We start from the raw sequence: 19,628 nt of genomic DNA on the forward strand, positions 1-19,628 counted from the left end.
TTGGACAATATTATACTCTACCCATCTCTTTTTTTCAACAAACAAAATACTCTGTTTTTAACAACAATCATTATAATAATGGGTCATATTTAGGTAATCACAACAATAATTCTACATTATTCTCCAATTTGTACCTGTTTTACCGGGTTTTTTGCACTTTGCACCCTTGGATTACACCATTTTAGCACTTTGCACCCTTAAATTACAAAATTAGCATAATGCACCATTTAAACATAGCTTGTTTGCCACTTTGCACCCCAAATCACTTTTGGCTTAGAAAACTTACCTGCAACTTGCTCGAAAACATGGAAAATTGGCAAATTCATAATTTTCTTGTTATCTATCCTCTTCTCCCAATTGTTAATCACCCTTCCACCATTTTTATCTTTCATGATCCCTTTAATCAAAAACTCCTAATATCTTTTTAGACATTTCTTTCAGTGATAAATCAGTCAAATGACACAATAAGGCTATTGGGAGGTTTATTTGTTGGCAAGGAGGTGGTGCTTATTAGTTTCATGATGGGAGGAATTTTGTGCTCCCATTGAATAGTATGGATCTGAAAAATGATTAGAAAATAGCGTTACAATGGAATAAAACTTGATCTTCTGAAGGTGTGGTATCGAACTCTTGTCTATGTATTACGACCATTCTTGAGTTTTAGTTCAAAATTTACATATTATGGCAATTAGAAATTCGACAGCTAGCTGTCGAATTTGATCTGTATCAAATTTTTTTTTTTTTGAAAAAATTGCAATTTTTTTTTTTTTGTGAAATTAACCCCAAATATATTGCAATGAAAGATAAAAAACATATTCTAAGTGTTTTTGGACAAAAAAAAAATTTCAAATTATCAAAAATATTTTCATTTAAAACAACCAAAATCCATATAAAACTAAATTAAAAAACAAGTAAATCAAATAAAATCCATCAAACAACATCCATCTAAAAAAATACAAGACTAATCCTGTGTTTTTTTCTTCCTACTAAACACGCGTTTCACACCCGCCTGTGGGGCATCGGACGAGCTCGATGGCGGTGGAATTGGCCCTATCGAGCTACCTGGAGGTGGTGGTGGGGCATCCGACGAGCTCGAAGGAGGTGGAAGTGGGGCATCCGGCTCGATCAATCTGACAATATCATTTAGGGTCCCCCACATGACCGTATGAGCGTCGGATGGCGCAAGTCCCCGCACCTCGCTAAGTGTACCCTTCACCAACTCCAAAATTTGTGAAAGTTGGACCTCCTTATCGGTACCACCCTCTGGACGAGCTTCATGGGGTCGAGGTCGATCCGCCTGGGGTCGAGGTGGATGGGCTCCATGCCTACTCAGTTGTAACATGCATCTGGGTCGGAACCAATTCATGTAGTCCGGCGAAGTGTCCGCCTCCCCGAGTTCAATTTCAACGGACCCCGACTCCTCGTCCAGACAATACTCCTCCCACCGATCAGAGAATCGTTCGCCGTACGCAACGAAAATTGAGTTCTGGACCGGTCGACCTTTGCTAACTAGAGCTTTGTACATATCTTTTGACATGTATGCACGACCTGGAATGATTTGCACCCGGTTGAACTGCCTCAACACTCTGTCCGGATGATATGCCTCGAAGTGGTCCATGCAACATATCATCCCACTAAACCAAGCAGAATCTGGCATCGGGAAACGATCACGAATAGCCGTATACGGTGACCATAAAACCTAGTAAAATAAATAAAAAATTAGATTTAAAAACCTACTTAAGTAGTAATAACAAATTATTAAACTGGTATGTTACCTGATCGGGGATCAAATCATCTAATCGAGATCGCAGGTACGACGCTCGTTCAGGCGTTGAAGTAGTCTTTGACTGAGGCTCCCATCGGCTCGCTAATGGCCCCTCAAATTCCGTCTTCAATGTGCCACCCGCCAAATAAGGAAAGTGCTCGTAAATCCATGACTGAAAGAGCGTCAGCCAGCCAGCCATCGAGTTCGTTGATTTTTGTGAGGCTGAGGAAAGCTCATCGTACAACCGGCAAAGACATGCAGTGCCCCAAGCATACTCGCCGATCCGATCCAAATCAGATACAAGATTTAGGTACTCAACGCTTACCATGTTGCCTGTCTTGTCGCACAGTATAGTACACCCGAGCAAAAATAACAAATACGCCCGAATGGCGTATGTCCTCTTCTCCGCACTATCTCTCATGGTCACTTTGCTAAATTTAGCCTTCAACCATTCCAACTTGACCGCTTTCTTCTTGTTTACATCGTCCGGGTACTCACCTAGCAACTCGAACATCAAAGTACTGGGGATCGTTTTGGAATCACGGACCAAACGCTCGCAAGCTACGGTACGCCCAACAACTGGCAAACCGACCAACGTACTCACATCGTCAAGTGTGATGGTCATCTCTCCAACAGGTAAGTGAAATGTGTTGGTAGCTGGCTGCCATCTCTCTATGAAGGCTCTAAGTAGATGGCCGTCCACAGTATTGTACGATGCCTGTACAACTGACATTAAACCACATCTTTGTACTACCTCTGTAATAAACGGCGCCGGCTCCCAACCTTTCAAAGTTCCTGTGTGATTTCGTATTCGAAATTCTGAGCCGCGCTCCGAACGATCTGGCCCTCCGTTCACAATATGATAAGCAATGTGCTTATCAAATTTTGTGTACAATTCCGGTATCTCGGGACCTCGGACCGGTTCGTTGCTCGAATCACCAACTTCTACAGTCGAAGGTAGAGCCGGCACCGGATTCGTTGACGAAGAACCCTCTCCAGACTTCTTCTTGGTCGTGGTCTTTTTCTTGGTCGTGACTGGTATGCCCTTGCCTCTATCGGATAATTCCTTCCTCTTCTTACGGTTCGAGACAGTCGGAGGTATACGAGGTTCACGTGGTTCTTCCACTGCAAAATAACACACAAATAAAAATTAATATACATAATATAAACACAAGCAAATAAAAATAGGAAAAAAAAAAAAAAATTCACAGTTCAAATTCGACAGCTACCTGTCGAAAATTGGTTGAATTTTCGACAAGTCGCTGTCGAAAATTCAACCAATTTTCGACAGGTAGCTGTCGAATTACCAAAATTCCAAATTCAACAATTTCACCATTTTCGACATCTACATGTCGATTTTGGATGAATTTTCGACATCAACCTGTCGAAAATTCATCGAAAATCGACATATACAGGTCGAAAATGGTGAACGAAGAACCGACCCACGAATCTCAAATCAATGCTCAAATCGACTGAAATCAGATGCACCCATTACTAATTAACGATCATTCTAACCTAAAACAACCAAATCCTAATTACCCATATCAAACAATCAAATCTTAAATAAATATTAAAGAAAAAAAATCGAAACAACTATAACTTACTATTCGAAGACGACGACGGCGGCGGCTTTGGGCGACGTTGGGCGGCGTTCGGCGGTGTTTGGCGTCGGCGTCCGGCGGCGGCGATGGTTGGAGCGGCGGCGGCGGCGTCGGGCGGCGTGGGAGGGGTGGACGGAGGGAGGGGTGGACGGAGGGAGGTTTTTTTGTGTTTGAATTTTTTTTTCTTTTTTTTTTATTTTGTTTTCAAATAGGTAATTTCAAAGAAAAAATGATGTAATTAGTATTTTGTATGAAAGGGTATTTTTGTACTTTTATTTTTATTTTGGTATTAAAGTAAGAAAAAACTTATAAATATGTACTCAATTGTGGTTTTCAATTTGGTAGTATTCAACTAAGCAAAAATTAGTATTCAAAATAGTTGCCCCCTTGTTAATCACCCTTCCACCATTTTTATCTTTCATGATCCCTTTAATCAAAAACTCCTAATATCTTTTTAGACATTTCTTTCAGTGATAAATCAGTCAAATGACACAATAAGGCTATTGGGAGGTTTATTTGTTGGCAAGGAGCTGGTGCCTATTAGTTTCATGATGGGAGGAATTTTGTGCTCCCATTGAATAGTTTGGATCTGAAAAATGATTAGAAAATAGCGTTACCATGGAATAAAACTTGATCTTCTGAAGGTGTGGTATCGAACTCTTGTCTATGTATTACGACCATTCTTGAGTTTTAGTTCAAAATTTACATATTATGGCAATTAGAAATGGCTAAGAAGAATTTAGCTTTTTTTTTTTCTCTTATTAAAATGACGAAAGATAAAAATGGTAGAACGATGATTAAGAATTGGTGGAAGAAGATAGATAATTAGAGAATTACAAATTTGTCCATTTTCCAGATTTTCAGCAAGTTGCAAGTAATTTTTCTAAGCCAAAAGTGATTTGGGGTGCAAAGTGCCAAACAATTTATGTTTAAAGGGTGCAATCTGCCAATTTTGCAATTTAAGGGTGCAAAGTGCCAAAAGGGTGTAATTCAAGCGTGCAAAGTGCGAAAAACCCACCCTGTTTTACCCCATTCAAGCTCCACATTTTGAAACAAGATGATCATAAGATGTGTCTCTTGGCTTATAAATATCAGATTGTGGTGCATTATTAGAAACTATATTTTTGCACAAAACGAGTACAAACTAGAGAACATTTCTCGGAATCTAAAAGATTCTGTTGAATTTGAATATGACACCATAAATGATAAACGTGTAAGAAGATTCATAGTTGGGAGTTGGTTGTAATTATCCAAACATGAGGAGGGGGTTTCGTAATTTGACCCTAATAGTAATAATCTATTTTTAATGAAGAATTGGTCTAAAGTTTACATATGTGGTGTCGGATCTACATGACTCTTTCTAAATTGTCGAAAATAGCTAATTCAGTTACAAACATTGTGATCTTCTCTATTTCTTTGAACATATAAAAATATGTTTGAATCTTTCAATGTCGTGACAGGTATAAGAATGGCGAGCGTATCTTCTTCTTCTTCAGAGGAATACAAGAAACTCGTAAACGAGATTACCAAAGGGAAAGAAAAAGTGAAACATCTAAAAGAATCTTCTTCCAAAATCGGAGATAGTGTTTTAGAGAGTAAGTTCTTCAATATATTTTTGCTTGTTTAAATAGTAATATTGTTGTCGTTGATAGTCATATTAACTATATTACTGTTACTCTGTTGCACAGTAATATTTACACAACAAAAATCACTAATATTGTGTAATAGAGTAATATTAATATGTTGTTCGTTCAACATAAGTAAACATAATAAAAAGCCAAAATAATTAATATTGATGTGGTTGAGAGTAATATTATTGTCATCCACAGTAATATTACTGTAACAACAGTAATATTACCGTCAACCATAGTAATATTATTGTGTTTACAGTTATATTACAATAGTAGACAATAATATTATTAAGTTAATCTGTCTACAACTCAAACAAAACAAAAAACCAAAAAAATTATATTTATGTGGTTGTCAGTAATATTATTGTGTTAATTTTACAGCCAACGACAGTAATATAATTACGTTGACTTGTCGAAAAATCAAACAAAAAAACCCGATAAAATAATAATATTGTTGTGGTTGACAGTAATTGTACTATCAACGACAGAACAACTACTGTCACCGACAGTATAATTACTGTTATTGATAGTACAACTACGGTCCATGTTCAGCGGCAAGCGTAAAAAAAAGGGAAACAATTTAGGGAAAAAAATATTAAAAAAGTTAACGCCGGAAACCGGCACCAGAATAAAAAATTGAGAAAAAATAAGTTCAAAAAAAGAAAAGGTCGAAATTGGATTTTTGTGGTCAAAATTGATTAAGTTGAAGTTAATTTGGGGTTACAATTAGTAATTGGTTTTAATACATTATTTCGCATTTATTTATAATACATATTTAAGGGATAAAATTGGCGAAAGAGATATAACCCTTGAACCTAGAATAATAAAAATGGTTGGTCAGGGACTTTGCATAAAAACACTAAAAAAAAAAGGGTAAATTACAACCACACCCCTCAGGTATGCTTAAATAATTTTAAGGTCCTTATGGTATCGATAATTACATTCACCCCTGAAACGTAGTTAGAAACTCTAATAGGATAAGGCATTGGATACATTATTCCGATAGGGCATAGCTCCCCCAACATTTATTAAGTCACTCATAACTATTTGTTGTCTCCACCACTTCCTAAAACCAAATAGTCCGTTAGAACTATATCGTAATAACGTATCCAATGCATTATCCCATTAGAGTTTATAACTATGTTTCAAGGGGGGGAGTGTAATTATCGATACCACAAGGACCATAAAGTTATTTAAACATACCTCAGGGATATGGGGGTAATTTACCCTAAAAAAAACAATATACAACACATGGTTTTTGATATAAGAAAAAATGCAACAGATAGTTCTGAAGCTAATTTTTTTTTTTTTCAAGGTTTTTAGTTTATTTGACCCTTATTCAAAATTTTCATATAAAATATAACATACATTATATTATGGAATTACAAAAATAAATCAGAAAATTATATTATATATTTCGAAAAACAATAAAAATAATTGTAACTAAAGTCGTCGGGAATCGAAATTTTTGGTAGTTTTATATAAAATTCCGAATCCGTGCCAAAAATGTACGGTTTTAAATTTGGATATTTTTTAATCGGAATCTGTGGAATTCCAAAATTGCATTCCGACACCCCTAACTACATTGCATTTTTTCTTTTTCTTTTTCTTTTATTTTATTTTATGAGATATATGTATGATGATGTTTTTTTTGGTATGTCTCGTGATTTTAAAATTATTAAAATATATTATTGAAATGATGTATAATGATGTTAATTTTAAATGTATTAAAAATCCCCATACTAGCTTATCATCGAATCAAGTTAATCAACTGCTGAATCTTTAGTGCATTAAATATTAAAACAATTAATATGGATCATGCAATTAATTCGCTAAATTTAATATTATCCATTTGTCCATTCTTTTATTTTATAATAAAACTTATTTATTATTTGAAATTTGAAATATATATATTAACATTGTATATTAATGTACATTTTGGTAGAATTTTATACATAATGTATAAAATAATATATTTTTTGAGTTAACTACGGATAATTTAATTTAAACTTAATAATTTATTCATATCTTGAAATATTCTATTATCAACATATATTATTTCCTCTCCATGTACCATATGTCGTTCTACTTTCTCTGTTCTTGGCTTCTTCAGACGATTTGAGAGTCAAACGCCACCAAATGGCATACTTTGACAGTAAGACGGCTCATTCGCCGATGACCGTTGTATCTCAGAGTATAAATGTTTGTTGTAGAGATGGAGAGAGATGGTTCATGTTTTTCCTTCATTTTTTGTCTTCACTCTTCTATGAGTGAGCGATACAGTCTTAGTGATGGGTAAAACGGAGAGTTTTGAGTGTGTCTGAGAGAATTTTTTTAAGTTTTAGGCTGGTGAGTCAGATCTAGATTTCTGGGTTGACAGTAATATTACTGTAACAATAGTAATATTGCCATAAATCACAGTAATATTATTGTGCTTACAGTAATATTTCAATAACAGACATTAATATTATTATGTTACTCCATCAATAACTCAAACAAAATAAAAAACCCAAAAAAATAATAATATTGATGTGGTTGACAATAATATTATTGTGTTTACAGTTATTTTACTGTCCGACAGTAATATAATTACGTCGACTTGTCAACAAATCAAAAAAAATTAAAAAAATAATAATAATAATAATATTGTGTTTGACTCTAATTGTACTGTCAACGGCAGTACAATTACATATATGTATTGTCAACGTCAGTACAATTACGTTAATGTACTGTCAGTGACAATATAATTACGTTAATTTACAGCCAGTGACAGTATAATTACAGTCTGTTAATGACTGCACAATTACCGTCAACGTTTAGCGGCCGGCGGAAAAAAAAAACCACTAAAAAAAGTCAATGCCAGAAACCAGCGGCGAAAAAAATAGACCAGAGAAAAAAAATATCGAAAAAGTCAATGCCGGAAACCGGCAGCAGAAAAACAGACCATAAAAAGAAAAGAAAATCGTAAAGTCAACGCCGGAAACCAGCGGCAAAAAATAATTTCTGAATTTTTTTTTAAAAAAAAAAAGGTCAAAATTGGATTTTTGTGGTCCAAATTGATTAAATTGGAGTTACAATTAAAAATTGGGTGTAAAGGCTTGGGGGTAATTTTGTTATATACATTAATTTTTCATTTATTTATAAAAAATATTAAAGGGATGGGCTTATTGGCGAAAAAGATATAGCCCTAAACCTCGAGCTCATCGAGTTATTATTTTTTTGGCTCAAGCTCGAGTCCATTTTGCCGAGCTCGAGTCCATCTTCCTGTTTTGGCCAGATCAAGCTCGAGCTCGAGCTCATCGAGTTATTTTTTTTTTGGCTCAAGCTCGAGCTCGAGCTCATTTAGGTTTTTTTTAATTATTTATTTTTTTATTAAAAAAAATATTTATAGTAAAATGAAAAAAATTATAAAAAAATAATAAACTGTAGTTATATTGTTTTTAATTTTTATATATTATAATATTTTATCTTATTATGAATTATCTAAGTAATATAGATTTGTTTATGTTTGAATACTATAAATACTTATTATTAAAAACTATTTACTATTTAACTAATAATTAATATATATATATGTAAATTAAAAAAAAAAAAAAAAAAAACCCAGCTCGCGAGTTGTTGAACAACTAAAATTGGGCTCGAGCTTGTGCTTGTCCGAAGCTCGAACTCATGAGCTCGAGCTCGAGGTCAAAAAACCCAAGCTCGAGTTCGAGCCTTTGTCGAGTCGGCTCGGCTCGTTTACCACCCCTAACCGCCACACAGGTAGAAGTGAAATCAAAGAAATCTCTTTCTCCTCCACTGTTGCCTGCTGCCATTATTTTCTATTTTATGTTTTGTTCGTACGAATCAACCGGGCACCAAGCCTTGCGCGGTGCTTCATCACTAGTATATATATAGAGGTAAGAGGTGATATGACTCCCCGAACATTTTTTAAATGCTTATTACTTTATATAAGATTTATAAATTTTTATCATGGTAGCATTAACGCCCCGCGGAAAAAAAATATAGTGCACATCGGTCCCCAGGACATGAAATCTTGACTCCAGTAATTGTTTGAGGGGTGTGGCTGTAATTATCAATACTAGAGGGACCTTAGAGTTATTTTAACATACCTTAGGGGTGTAGGTGTAATTTACCCTAAATATAATCACGCATATAAATTATAGGGTAAATTACGAAAATCCCCTGGATTTGGGCTAAATTACGAAAAATACCCCAAATATCCGTAATTACCAAAATTTCGTCGACATTTGTTTCAATAGTACATTTTTGCACAAAATGGGTACAAACTAGAGAACATTTCTCGGAATCAAGAAGATTTTGCTTAATTTGACACCATAAAAGATGAACGTGTACGAAGATTTATAGTCGAGGGGGTTGGTTGTAATTATCCAAATATGAGAAGAGAGTGTCGTAATTTGACCTTACTTAAGAGGTGGCCCTAATTTAGTCTAATAATAATAATCTATTTTTTATAAAGAATTGGTTTAAAGTTTACATATGTGGTGTCAGATCTACAAAACTCTTTCTAAATTGTCAAAAATAGCTAATTCAGTTACAAACTTGTGGTCTTCTCTATTTCTTTGAACATATAAAAATATGTTTGAATCTTTCAATGTCGTGACAGGTATAAGAATGGCGAGCGTATCTTCTTCTTCTTCAGAGGAATACAAGAAACTCGTAAACGAGATTACCAAAGGGAAAGAAAAAGTGAAACATCTAAAAGAATCTTCTTCCAAAATCGGAGATAGTGTTTTAGAGAGTAAGTTGGTCTCGTACGAGGAGGCTCTATCCCTTCTTAAACTATTTGCTCCACAAGGACAATGTCAGTACAACGTTGTGTCATCCTCATCAGACGAAAGGTGATTAATATTTTTACTAAAAAACATTTATCATAAATGTATAAAATCCAAGGTGGTTGTTCTTCACTCTTCGAAATTTTCATCGATTAGCATATATTTTGTTCGGGTCTCTTTGCAGCGCACGGGTGACAGTGAGACCTAAGGTACCATCCGAAGAATTCGACGATGGATACAGTTGGAGGAAGTACGGCCGAGAATATATATTTGCTCCCCTTCTCACAAGGTGACGAATATGTATGCATGCTACTTGATCTAATCTACTTCTTTGTGCTCAATATACTACGGTCTCTCCCTTTCAAAATAATACACGTGTCTTTTAAGGTTTTTACACACACATGTTAAGAAATGATCGTTAAATATTTTTTTCTGAATGTGCAGAACCTATTACAGATGTATAGATCATGTGAGGGAAGGTTGTATGGCTATGAAAGAAGTGCGTATGTCAGCATATGAGCCGAATGCAGTTGATATCACATACAGAGGGAAGCATACATGCCTGAGGTCGGCACATGTACCACTCGAACAAGTCCTCGGGATTTGACTCTCAAAAATGGACCCTCACCGGACAAGTACTTCGTTTATGCTTTTATTACAACATAGGATTGAAGAAAAAATCTACTCCATTCATTGGGTGATCAAAGTTTTAGAGAACGATCGAGCTTGCGTTTTGACTAATGTACTCGGGGAGTTGTTTTTTGATAGTAGAGTTAGGAACGCTATTATATCCGGGCTTGCAATGCGATGAAATCGCTCGAGTTGTTTAACAGAATGGACTTTCATTGTTCGAAAGCATGAATTGAGTGGGGTCCACAAAAATCGGCCAGAGATCGAGCATTATGCTTGTGTGGTTAATCTTCTTGCAAAATTTTGATTTTCGGTGTTCTTTGTTTTTTTTTTTCAAGGATGAAATTTGAATTGGTTTGGTTTTCCAGTTCAAATGTTAAGGATTGATTTTTTTCCAAAAGTACTAATTACGACCGTATTCGTCTGATCTCCACCCCTATGTAATAATCAAGTTACGGGAAATGAATATCTGAAATGATGTTTCAAACTAACATTATTTGCTTTTTTAGACTATTCGGAACGCATTACACAAAATAAGAGTATGAGAAATAATTAACCAAAGAATTTAAGATATTTATTAAGGCACCTAGGTGCAATAACACGGCACTGCGGTGCCACACTACAGAGAATTAGGTTGCAACCTAAGCATCCGGGTGCGCTTAAACGGCACCGAGGTGCCTGTCTACAGAGAGAGAGAGGGCTTTCAAGGGCTCGTTATCTTTCTTATCTGGCACCGCGGTGGAAAATTACAGAAAGTGAGGTGTAGATCATCTTTTTTTTTTTTCTTCTCACCTGAAAACTGGGTGTGTAATTTAACAACTACATCTGACACAGTCACACGAGCACATCGATAAACACGGGAGAACAACAAAAATATGAGAGCCTAGCTAGAGCTGCTAAGATTCCAAAAAGCAATTAACATTGGAATAAAGAGTATTCATCTTGATATTTCATCTGCATACTCGAAAAGCTCAACAAAAGAATAATAAATCACAGAATTAAGGACAATTTCTAACCGAATATGAGTGAATAAAAATGAAAAATCTCATGTTTCCACAACATAAAAATCAAAATCCGGGTTCAGTAGGAGAGAAATCCTCAACTTCCACAACATCTGATAATGAGCTTTCAAAACCTGTGTCCAAGTTATCAAAGAAAACTAATCAGCAAAAGGTGTCATTTTTCATATATGGTTGAACTAAGAATGCTGGTAAATGAGCTATATTCACATTTTAAACTAAAAAATAAATCAATAGAAAGATATGATAATTACCTCCTTGCTTTTTGTCAGCAACAAAATCATATCATTAATTGCCGACACCAAATTCGGAACCAAAACTAGTGGTCGATCATAGAACTTAAATTGCAAGTCTATTACTGAATATACCTCTTACCTACATTCCAAATTTGGTCTTTACACATTTGAATCTAAAGCTTAGGGGTTATGATTCTCAAATATTCATTCGTCGAATCACATTACTGGACAACAATGTAAATAGCATGAGTTAAGTTAGGAACTACCTGTCCCAAAGATGACAGCCTAAGACTGATGCCCCCTTCACGTACACGCTATTCTCGGCTATCTGAAACACAAATAAACAAATCCAGTTGGACTAATCATAAATTGCAAAGCAAATAAAAATTCAAATGGAGCACAAATGTCTTTCGCGTACAAATACCTCTAGTACGGTCCTCTGAATCTGGATTAACAATGCTTTTCATGCTAGGAGACTTGATAATATGCAGAGTCTGACCGTCAATAGTTATCTTCTCAACCCATTCAATCTTTTTATAATCCCTTTCGCCTACGCTGCACGTATGTTTGAGCTTATCACATCCTGAGATCACCAATTCTTTAAGAGATTTGGGCAAACCATCAATTGGCAATGAAAGAAGTTTGGGACAATTAACGATTGTTAGACATTCAAGTTTTGTATCGGTAAGCACCGGCAACTCCTTTAGCATTTGGCACTCATTGATTTCAAGAATACGAAGATTAGGGAAACGACTTTCACCGGAAACTACAGACATTCCCCAAGCAGTCATTTTCTTCATCTTTACTATCTTGAGAGACTCCAGACATAGTAATCCGGAAAACCGACTACTAACAGTGTCCAACATAGGCATCTCTTCAATGACAAGCGATTTAAGATTTTCCAGTATCCTCAATTCGTTCAGGACGGAGTTCTTCGTACAACGCATCAAGTGAATAACTGAAAGCTGGGGCAGAGTGCTCAACCAATTAGGAAACTTTTCACCATTATAATTTGCGATCACCAACTCCTTCACATTTTTATGGGGACAAAGACCGTCAAGAACTTCTTCACCATTTTTTACTGCGGCCTTCCATACAAATTCGATCTTGTCAAGGAATGGCTTCGTGTGTAGGCTAGCTTCCTTTGCATCATCATGACTAAGTACATACTCAAGATTTACAATGCAAATGGATCCTCTTAGCATATCCATGTCTTTAAGATGTTGAATACCATGATGAATTTTACTCTTTCCCACTATAAACGCAGACAACGTTTCAAGATTCACCAATTTACGAAACTCCAATGGCATGTTTTGTAGCATACGTGCACTAAAAATAAGATGCCGTAGAGTAACGACGTTCTTCATGTTCTTTGGCCACTGCTTAAGTCCATCACATTTCTCAAGCTTTAGTGTCTCTAAAGCGGTGAGCTGCCCAAACAAATCGGGCAACGCATAGAAAGGATTCCCAGAAAGATTGAGAAGGCGAAGACGCTTCATTTCAAAAATCGAATGGGGCACATTATCAATACCCATATTGCTCAAATCTATCACTCTTGCGTGCTTCATATCTAAAAGAAAATCAAACGAGACCTTGGTTGTGTCACTACTTTTGGATGACACTATCAGAGTCCGCAAGTTCTTCTTGTGTGAGTTTTTTGGCACCACATTATGCACAATCTTGCGGTCCACAAACATATGACGGGTTCCTTTTGGGAAGACGAATTCTTCTTTGCTTGTTTGTTCAACTTCGAAGACGAATTCTTCTTTGCTTGTTTGTTCAACTTCCCGGGAAAGGCAGATATCACCGGATATAAACCGGATCATGCTGTGAATCACATCATGGATTTTGTAAGATTCTTGCCCCTTCGAATTTTGGTTTATGGAGAGACGGAAGAAAGCGGCCGATAGCAACTTCTTGAAGTAACCGCAAGCAACATCTTCCGGGCGCATCTTTCCCGTGGGAATTACTAAACCTTCTGCCATCCAGAGTAAAACCAATTCATTCATTGTGAATTCGTGAGAACTCGGAAAAAATGAACTATAAACCAAGCATGCTTTTAGCTCTAATGGAAGTTGAAAATAGCCAAGTGCTAACACCGGGAAGATTTGATTTTTAATCTCTGCCAAGTGCCATAAATCGCAGCTCAAAACGTACTCCCACTCGGTACGACCACGCTTGTAGCGGAGCATTGTACCAATAGTCGTCGCTATGAGAGGAAGCCCTTTGCACTTTTTTGCTATTTCCATCCGAATAGGCTCCAAGTGTAAGTCGTCTATATGCACTCGGTTCTTGATAATTAGTGAGCAATATTCATCGGTTAAGTCCTTCAAAACGATTGAAGGGGCGGTGCCGACAATTTGGGACACGGCCGTACTAGGAGTGGTAACCAAGACCTTGCTTCCTTTTAACCCGAACATGAACGGAGAAAACAATTGGGCCCAGTCCTCATAGTTTTCACTCCAATAATCATCCAAAACCAATAAAAACTTGTTCCCATGAATCAATTTCTGAAGTTTCATTTGAATGGAATCAATGTTCGATAACTCACATCTTTCTCCTAAGGCAGACTCTATTATAGACCTTGTGATGCTGATGATATCAAAATTTATACCCACAGAGGTCCACATCTTCAAATCAAATTTATCACCAAGTCTAACATCATCACCGTAAGCAATTTGTGCTACAGTTGTCTTTCCAATTCCGGCCATACCCACAATAGGTATGACAGAAACATCATCTCCCTCGTCGGCCAACAATGTATCAACAATATGTTTAATTTCTATGTCTCGTCCAACCACACGCATCTTGTCCACCACAGAACTGTAAGGCCTAGATTCTAAAACCTTCTTGGACCTCTCATTATTGTAAAGCGACTCAATATTTCTTTCAATTTTTTCCAACTTCTTCACTCGATTTGCTACTTTAGTGGCCAACTTTGAATCGAAAGTCGAAAGAAGCATGTTTCTTACCTCCGTTTCTCCTTCATTGGAGGAATTTTCAGAGAGCTTGGCTCTGTATTTTAGAACATCCAAATAAATTCCATCGAGCAAATCGTCGGTAGAGTACACGACTGAAACCGCAAATTCCAGTAAAACCTTCCATGCCTTTTCGTTAGAGGAAGTCCATCTAATTTCTTCCATGCTATCCAACATAGCTCTTATCTTCTCAATCTTTCTTTGCAGCTCCATTGTCGATTTATCAATATTCCAAACTGCAGAGAACTGCTTCGCAGCTTGACTTGCGAATTTCTGCCCTAGTATTCGGAGTGGAGTTTGTAGAAGAGGATTCATTTTTCTGCTGGTTGCGAATATGAACAAACACTAGCTTTGCTTTATTTTTAGTGAAAAGAAAGCAAAGACAAGAAAACATAAAACAAGAAGGAAACGGCTCTGTCTCTGTTTTGTACAAACTTTTTTTTTTTTTTTTAAGCAAACACCACAATGGTGCCACAGTACAGAGATTCAGGTTTCTCAGATGCGCTAATCCCGGCACCGAGGTGCCTGTCTACAGAGAAAGCTTCATTCAACCACCCAGGTGCGCTTCTCTTGCACCCTCGTGGAACATTACTGAAAGTCGTGTTTTTCTGTCGGATTACATAAATTGAATTTCTTTTTCTCATCCGGTAATTCTTTTTCTCTTATATATATGTCATATGTGTGTGTGGTTTAGTGTATTTTTAGTTTCTTATTTACAAAAGCATTTGTATCCCCATTCACTAGTGCGATGCAAGGGATCAATTTTCTTTTTCTTTTCTTTTTTTAATTCTTTTTTGAATAAAATAAAATTAACAAAAACTTTTAACAGTTGATATATAATATAATATATACCAAAAACATTAAAAATAAAAATTCCATTTTAGTTAATTTGAAGTTATCTTGGTCACGGACCTTCCAGAAAAACAAGTCCCATATATAATTTGAAGTTATTTTTTTACATTGTTTCTAAATTACTTTAAACTAATTTTAAAAAAAAAATCAAAATAATTAACGTATATGGAAAGCAATATAGTTAAATTACATGGAACATCAATATAGTGATTAAATTGTTATCCAAATTCTTGAAATGTGAAGTGTTGACCATATTTAGGGGTGGAAATCGGGCGGAATAGATTGGAAATGGTTTTTTCCGAAAAAATCCATTATAATTTTTAAATGCCTCGAAATTGGCGGAATTTCGGAAATTTCAAAAATTGTATTACTTTATAATCTCTTGAAACAAATTTGGACATAAAGAGAATTTACACAATGTCTTCACTCTTTTTCGGAATTCTATAGCGAAATGCATGAAAATCCAAAAACTAATTTACCAAAATTGCAATAAATAGAACCATATGTAGAAAAAATAAAAGTTCATTACAAATAAGTCCATCAAGGAATACTTATTCACTAAGGGGTCCACACAAAAAAAAATTTTGCCAAAAAATCATGATATTGTCAAGAGGTCTGTAAAAGACTAAAATACCCCCCCACATTTTAATATGCTCTAATTTCATCATTTTTATTTAATTTAACCTCAATTTGACCCCAAATTTCTCAAATTATTCAATTTTGAGTACAATTTCGTTCGTCGCCGCCGTTGACTATTTTTTTTTTCTCCTCCTTTTTTTGCCGGTTTTCGGCGTTGACTCTTTCGATTGTTTTTCTTTTTCGTTTTATTGTTATTTTTCTTCTTTCTGCCTGCGGTTAACGCCGGTCTCCGGCGGTGTTGACTTTTTTTTTTTTTTTTTTTTTTTTTTTATTTGATTTTTTTTCTTCAATATATTTTTGCTTGTTTAAATAAATAGTAATATTGTTGTCGTTTATAGTCATATTAACTATATTACTGTTACTCTGTTGCACAGTAATATTTACACAACAAAAATCACTAATATTGTGTAATAGAGTAATATTAATATGTTGTTCGTTCAACATAAGTAAACATAATAAAAAGCCAAAATAATTAATATTGATGTGGTTGAGAGTAATATTATTGTCATCCATATTACCGTCAACCATAGTAATATTATTGTGTTTTTAGTTATAATACAATAGTAGACAATAATATTATTAAGTTAATCGGTCAACAACTCAAACAAAACAAAAAATCCAAAAGATTATATTTATGTGGTTGAGAGTAATATTATTGTGTTAATTTTACAGCCATATACATTATTTCGCATTTATTTATAGTACATATTTAAGGGATAAAATTGGCGAAAGAGATATAACCCTTGAACCTAGAATAATAAAAATGGTTGGTCAGGGACTATGCATAAAAACACTAAAAAAAGGGTAAATTACAACCACACCCCTCAGGTATGCTTAAATAATTTTAAGGTCCTTATGGTATCGATAATTACATTCACCCCCTGAAACGTAGTTAGAAACTCTAATGGGATAAGGCATTGGATACATTATTCCGATAGGGTTATAACGGACTATTACTTTTAGCTAGTGGTGGAGATAACAATAGAATTATGGGGTGACATAGCTCCCACAACATTTATTAAGTCACTCATAACTATTTGTTGTCTCCACCACTTCCTGAAACCAATAGTCCGTTAGAACTATATCGTAATAACGTATCCAATGCATTAGAGTTTATAACTATGTTTCAAGGGGGTGAGTGTAATTATCGATACCACAGGGACCATAAAGTTATTTAAGCATACCTCAGGGATATGGGGGTAATTTACCCTAAAAAAAACAATATACAACACATGGTTTTTTATATAAGAAAAAATGCAACAGATAGTTCTGAAACTAATTATTTTTTTTCAAGGTTTTTAGTTTATTTGACCCTTAGTCAAAATTTTCATATAAAATATAACATACATTATATTATGGAATTACAAAAATAAATCAGAAAATTATATTATATATTTCGAAAAATAATCAAAATAATTGTAACTAAAGTCGTCGGGAATCGAAATTTTTGGTAGTTTTATATAAAATTCCAATTCCGTGCCAAAAATGCACGGTTCTAAATTCGGATATTTTTTAATCGGAATCTGTGGAATTCCAAAGTTGCATTCCGACACCCCTAACTACATTGCATTTTTTCTTTTTCTTTTTATTTTATTTTATTTTATGAAATATATGTATGATGATGTTTTTTTTGGTATGTCTCATGATTTTAAAATTATTAAAATATATTATTGAAATGATGTATAATGATGTTAATTTTAAATGTATTAAAAATGCCCATACTAGCTTATCATCGAATCAAGTTAATCAACTGATGAATCTTTAGTGCATTAAATATTAAAACAATTAACATGGATCATGCAATTAATTCGTTAAACTTAATATTATCCATTTGTCCATTCTTTTATTTTATAATAAAACTTATTTATTATTTGAAATTTGAAATATATATATTAACATTGTATATTAATGTACATTTTGGTAGAATTTTATACATAATGTATAAAATAATATATTTTTTGAGTTAACTACGAATAATTTAATTTAAACTTAATAATTTATTCATATCTTGGAATATTCTATTATCAACATATATAAGCGTTTAAGAGAAACAAGGTCATTTTAACCATTAACGTGTAGAAGAACCCATACAAATATTGTATTAGTGAGCAAACATTTACATTTTTATATTCAATATGATTGAAATATTTTATTTGATCATTCATATTACACAATAACTAGAAACTTATTTTATATTAAATTAATCATATATAATTTTATTTATTTATAAAACAATTAATAATGTGATATTTTAAGCAATTAAGTCTTAAATAGTGTAAATTATCAACTAAAGTAGTAAGAATAGTGTGTATATATATATATATATATATATATATATATATATATATATATATATATATATATATATATATATATATATATATATATATATATATATATATATATACTAGGGGAGTCGCACCGCGCATACGTAATGCCCCGTAGATATGAAATTTCAAAATTTGTTATATATTTTGACGGTCTATTATATACAATATCATACAATTAATTTATGCAAAGAGACAGTACAATAAAATAAACATAGTTTCAAGTAGCATGTAACATAAATTGCTTAAGATATTGCCGTAACCACAAAAGAAGTTCTCAGTTCTCAGCATTAAGAAACAAAAAGAAACAGTTGCTAAGAAGAAAACAAAAGTTGCTAAGAAAAAAATTGGGTAAATTACATCCACACCTCTGAGGTATGCTTAAATAACTTTAAGGTCCTTGTGGTAACGATAATTACACTCACTCCCCTAAAACATAGTTAGAAGCAATAATTGGATAATGCATTTGATATTTTATTCCGATAGAATTCTAATGGTATATTAGTTTCAGGAAGTTTGGAGACAACAAAGAGCTATAAGTGATTGAAGAAATGTTGGGGAGCCATGTCACCCCCTAACTCTATGTTGTCTCCACCACTAGCTAAAAGTCGTAGTCCCTTAGAACTGTATCGGAATAATGTATCCAATGCATTATCCCATTAGAGTTTCTAACTATGTTTCAGGGGGTGAGTGTAATTATCGATACCACATGAACCTTAAAGTTATTTAAGCATAACTCAGGGGTTGTTGGTGTAATTTACCCAAAGAAATTAAATAAATATAAGGATAAATTACACCTACACCCTTGAAGTATGTTAAAATAACTTTAAGGTCTCTGTGGTATTGGTAATTACAATCACCCCCCCTGAAACATTGTCCGAAACACTAACGGAATAATACATTGGATAAGTTATTCCGTTAAGGTTCTACCGGACTATTATTTTCAGGCGGTGGTGGAGACAACATAGAAAGGTAAGATGTGACATGACTTCCCAAACATTTCTTAAATCCTTATTACTTTATATAAGAAAGATTTATAATTTTTCATCATGGTAGCATTAATGCCCCCGCGGAAAACAAATATAGTGCATATCGGTCCCCAGGACATGAAATTTTGGCTCCGGTAATTAATTTAGGGGTGCGGCTGTAATTAT

At 34.4% G+C, this 19,628-nt stretch overlaps 2 protein-coding genes across 2 annotated transcripts; one reads left to right on the forward strand and one right to left on the reverse strand.

The window, feature by feature from the left end:
- Positions 1 to 9,625: 9,625 nt before the first annotated feature.
- On the forward strand, positions 9,626 to 10,810 carry LOC148767620 (putative WRKY transcription factor 46). Its single transcript, XM_088824828.1, has 3 exons — positions 9,626 to 9,859; positions 9,978 to 10,082; positions 10,238 to 10,810. Exons 1-3 carry the CDS (start codon positions 9,633 to 9,635, stop codon positions 10,398 to 10,400), a joined length of 495 nt encoding a protein of 164 aa, XP_088680954.1. The 5' UTR covers positions 9,626 to 9,632; the 3' UTR covers positions 10,401 to 10,810.
- A 680-nt stretch (positions 10,811 to 11,490) lies between these two features.
- LOC148767621 (putative disease resistance RPP13-like protein 1) lies at positions 11,491 to 14,971 on the reverse strand. The gene is made up of 2 exons (XM_088824708.1): positions 12,103 to 14,971; positions 11,491 to 11,558 (listed from the first exon to the last, which is right to left on the reverse strand). The coding sequence occupies exons 1-2, from the start codon at positions 14,969 to 14,971 to the stop codon at positions 11,491 to 11,493; spliced, it is 2,937 nt and encodes a 978-aa protein (XP_088680834.1).
- Between the last annotated feature and the right edge of the window lie 4,657 nt (positions 14,972 to 19,628).

Source organism: Erythranthe guttata, chromosome 10, assembly GCF_056151865.1.
Source record: "Erythranthe guttata isolate IM_541 chromosome 10, IM_541, whole genome shotgun sequence".
Lineage (NCBI taxonomy): Eukaryota > Viridiplantae > Streptophyta > Magnoliopsida > Lamiales > Phrymaceae > Erythranthe > Erythranthe guttata.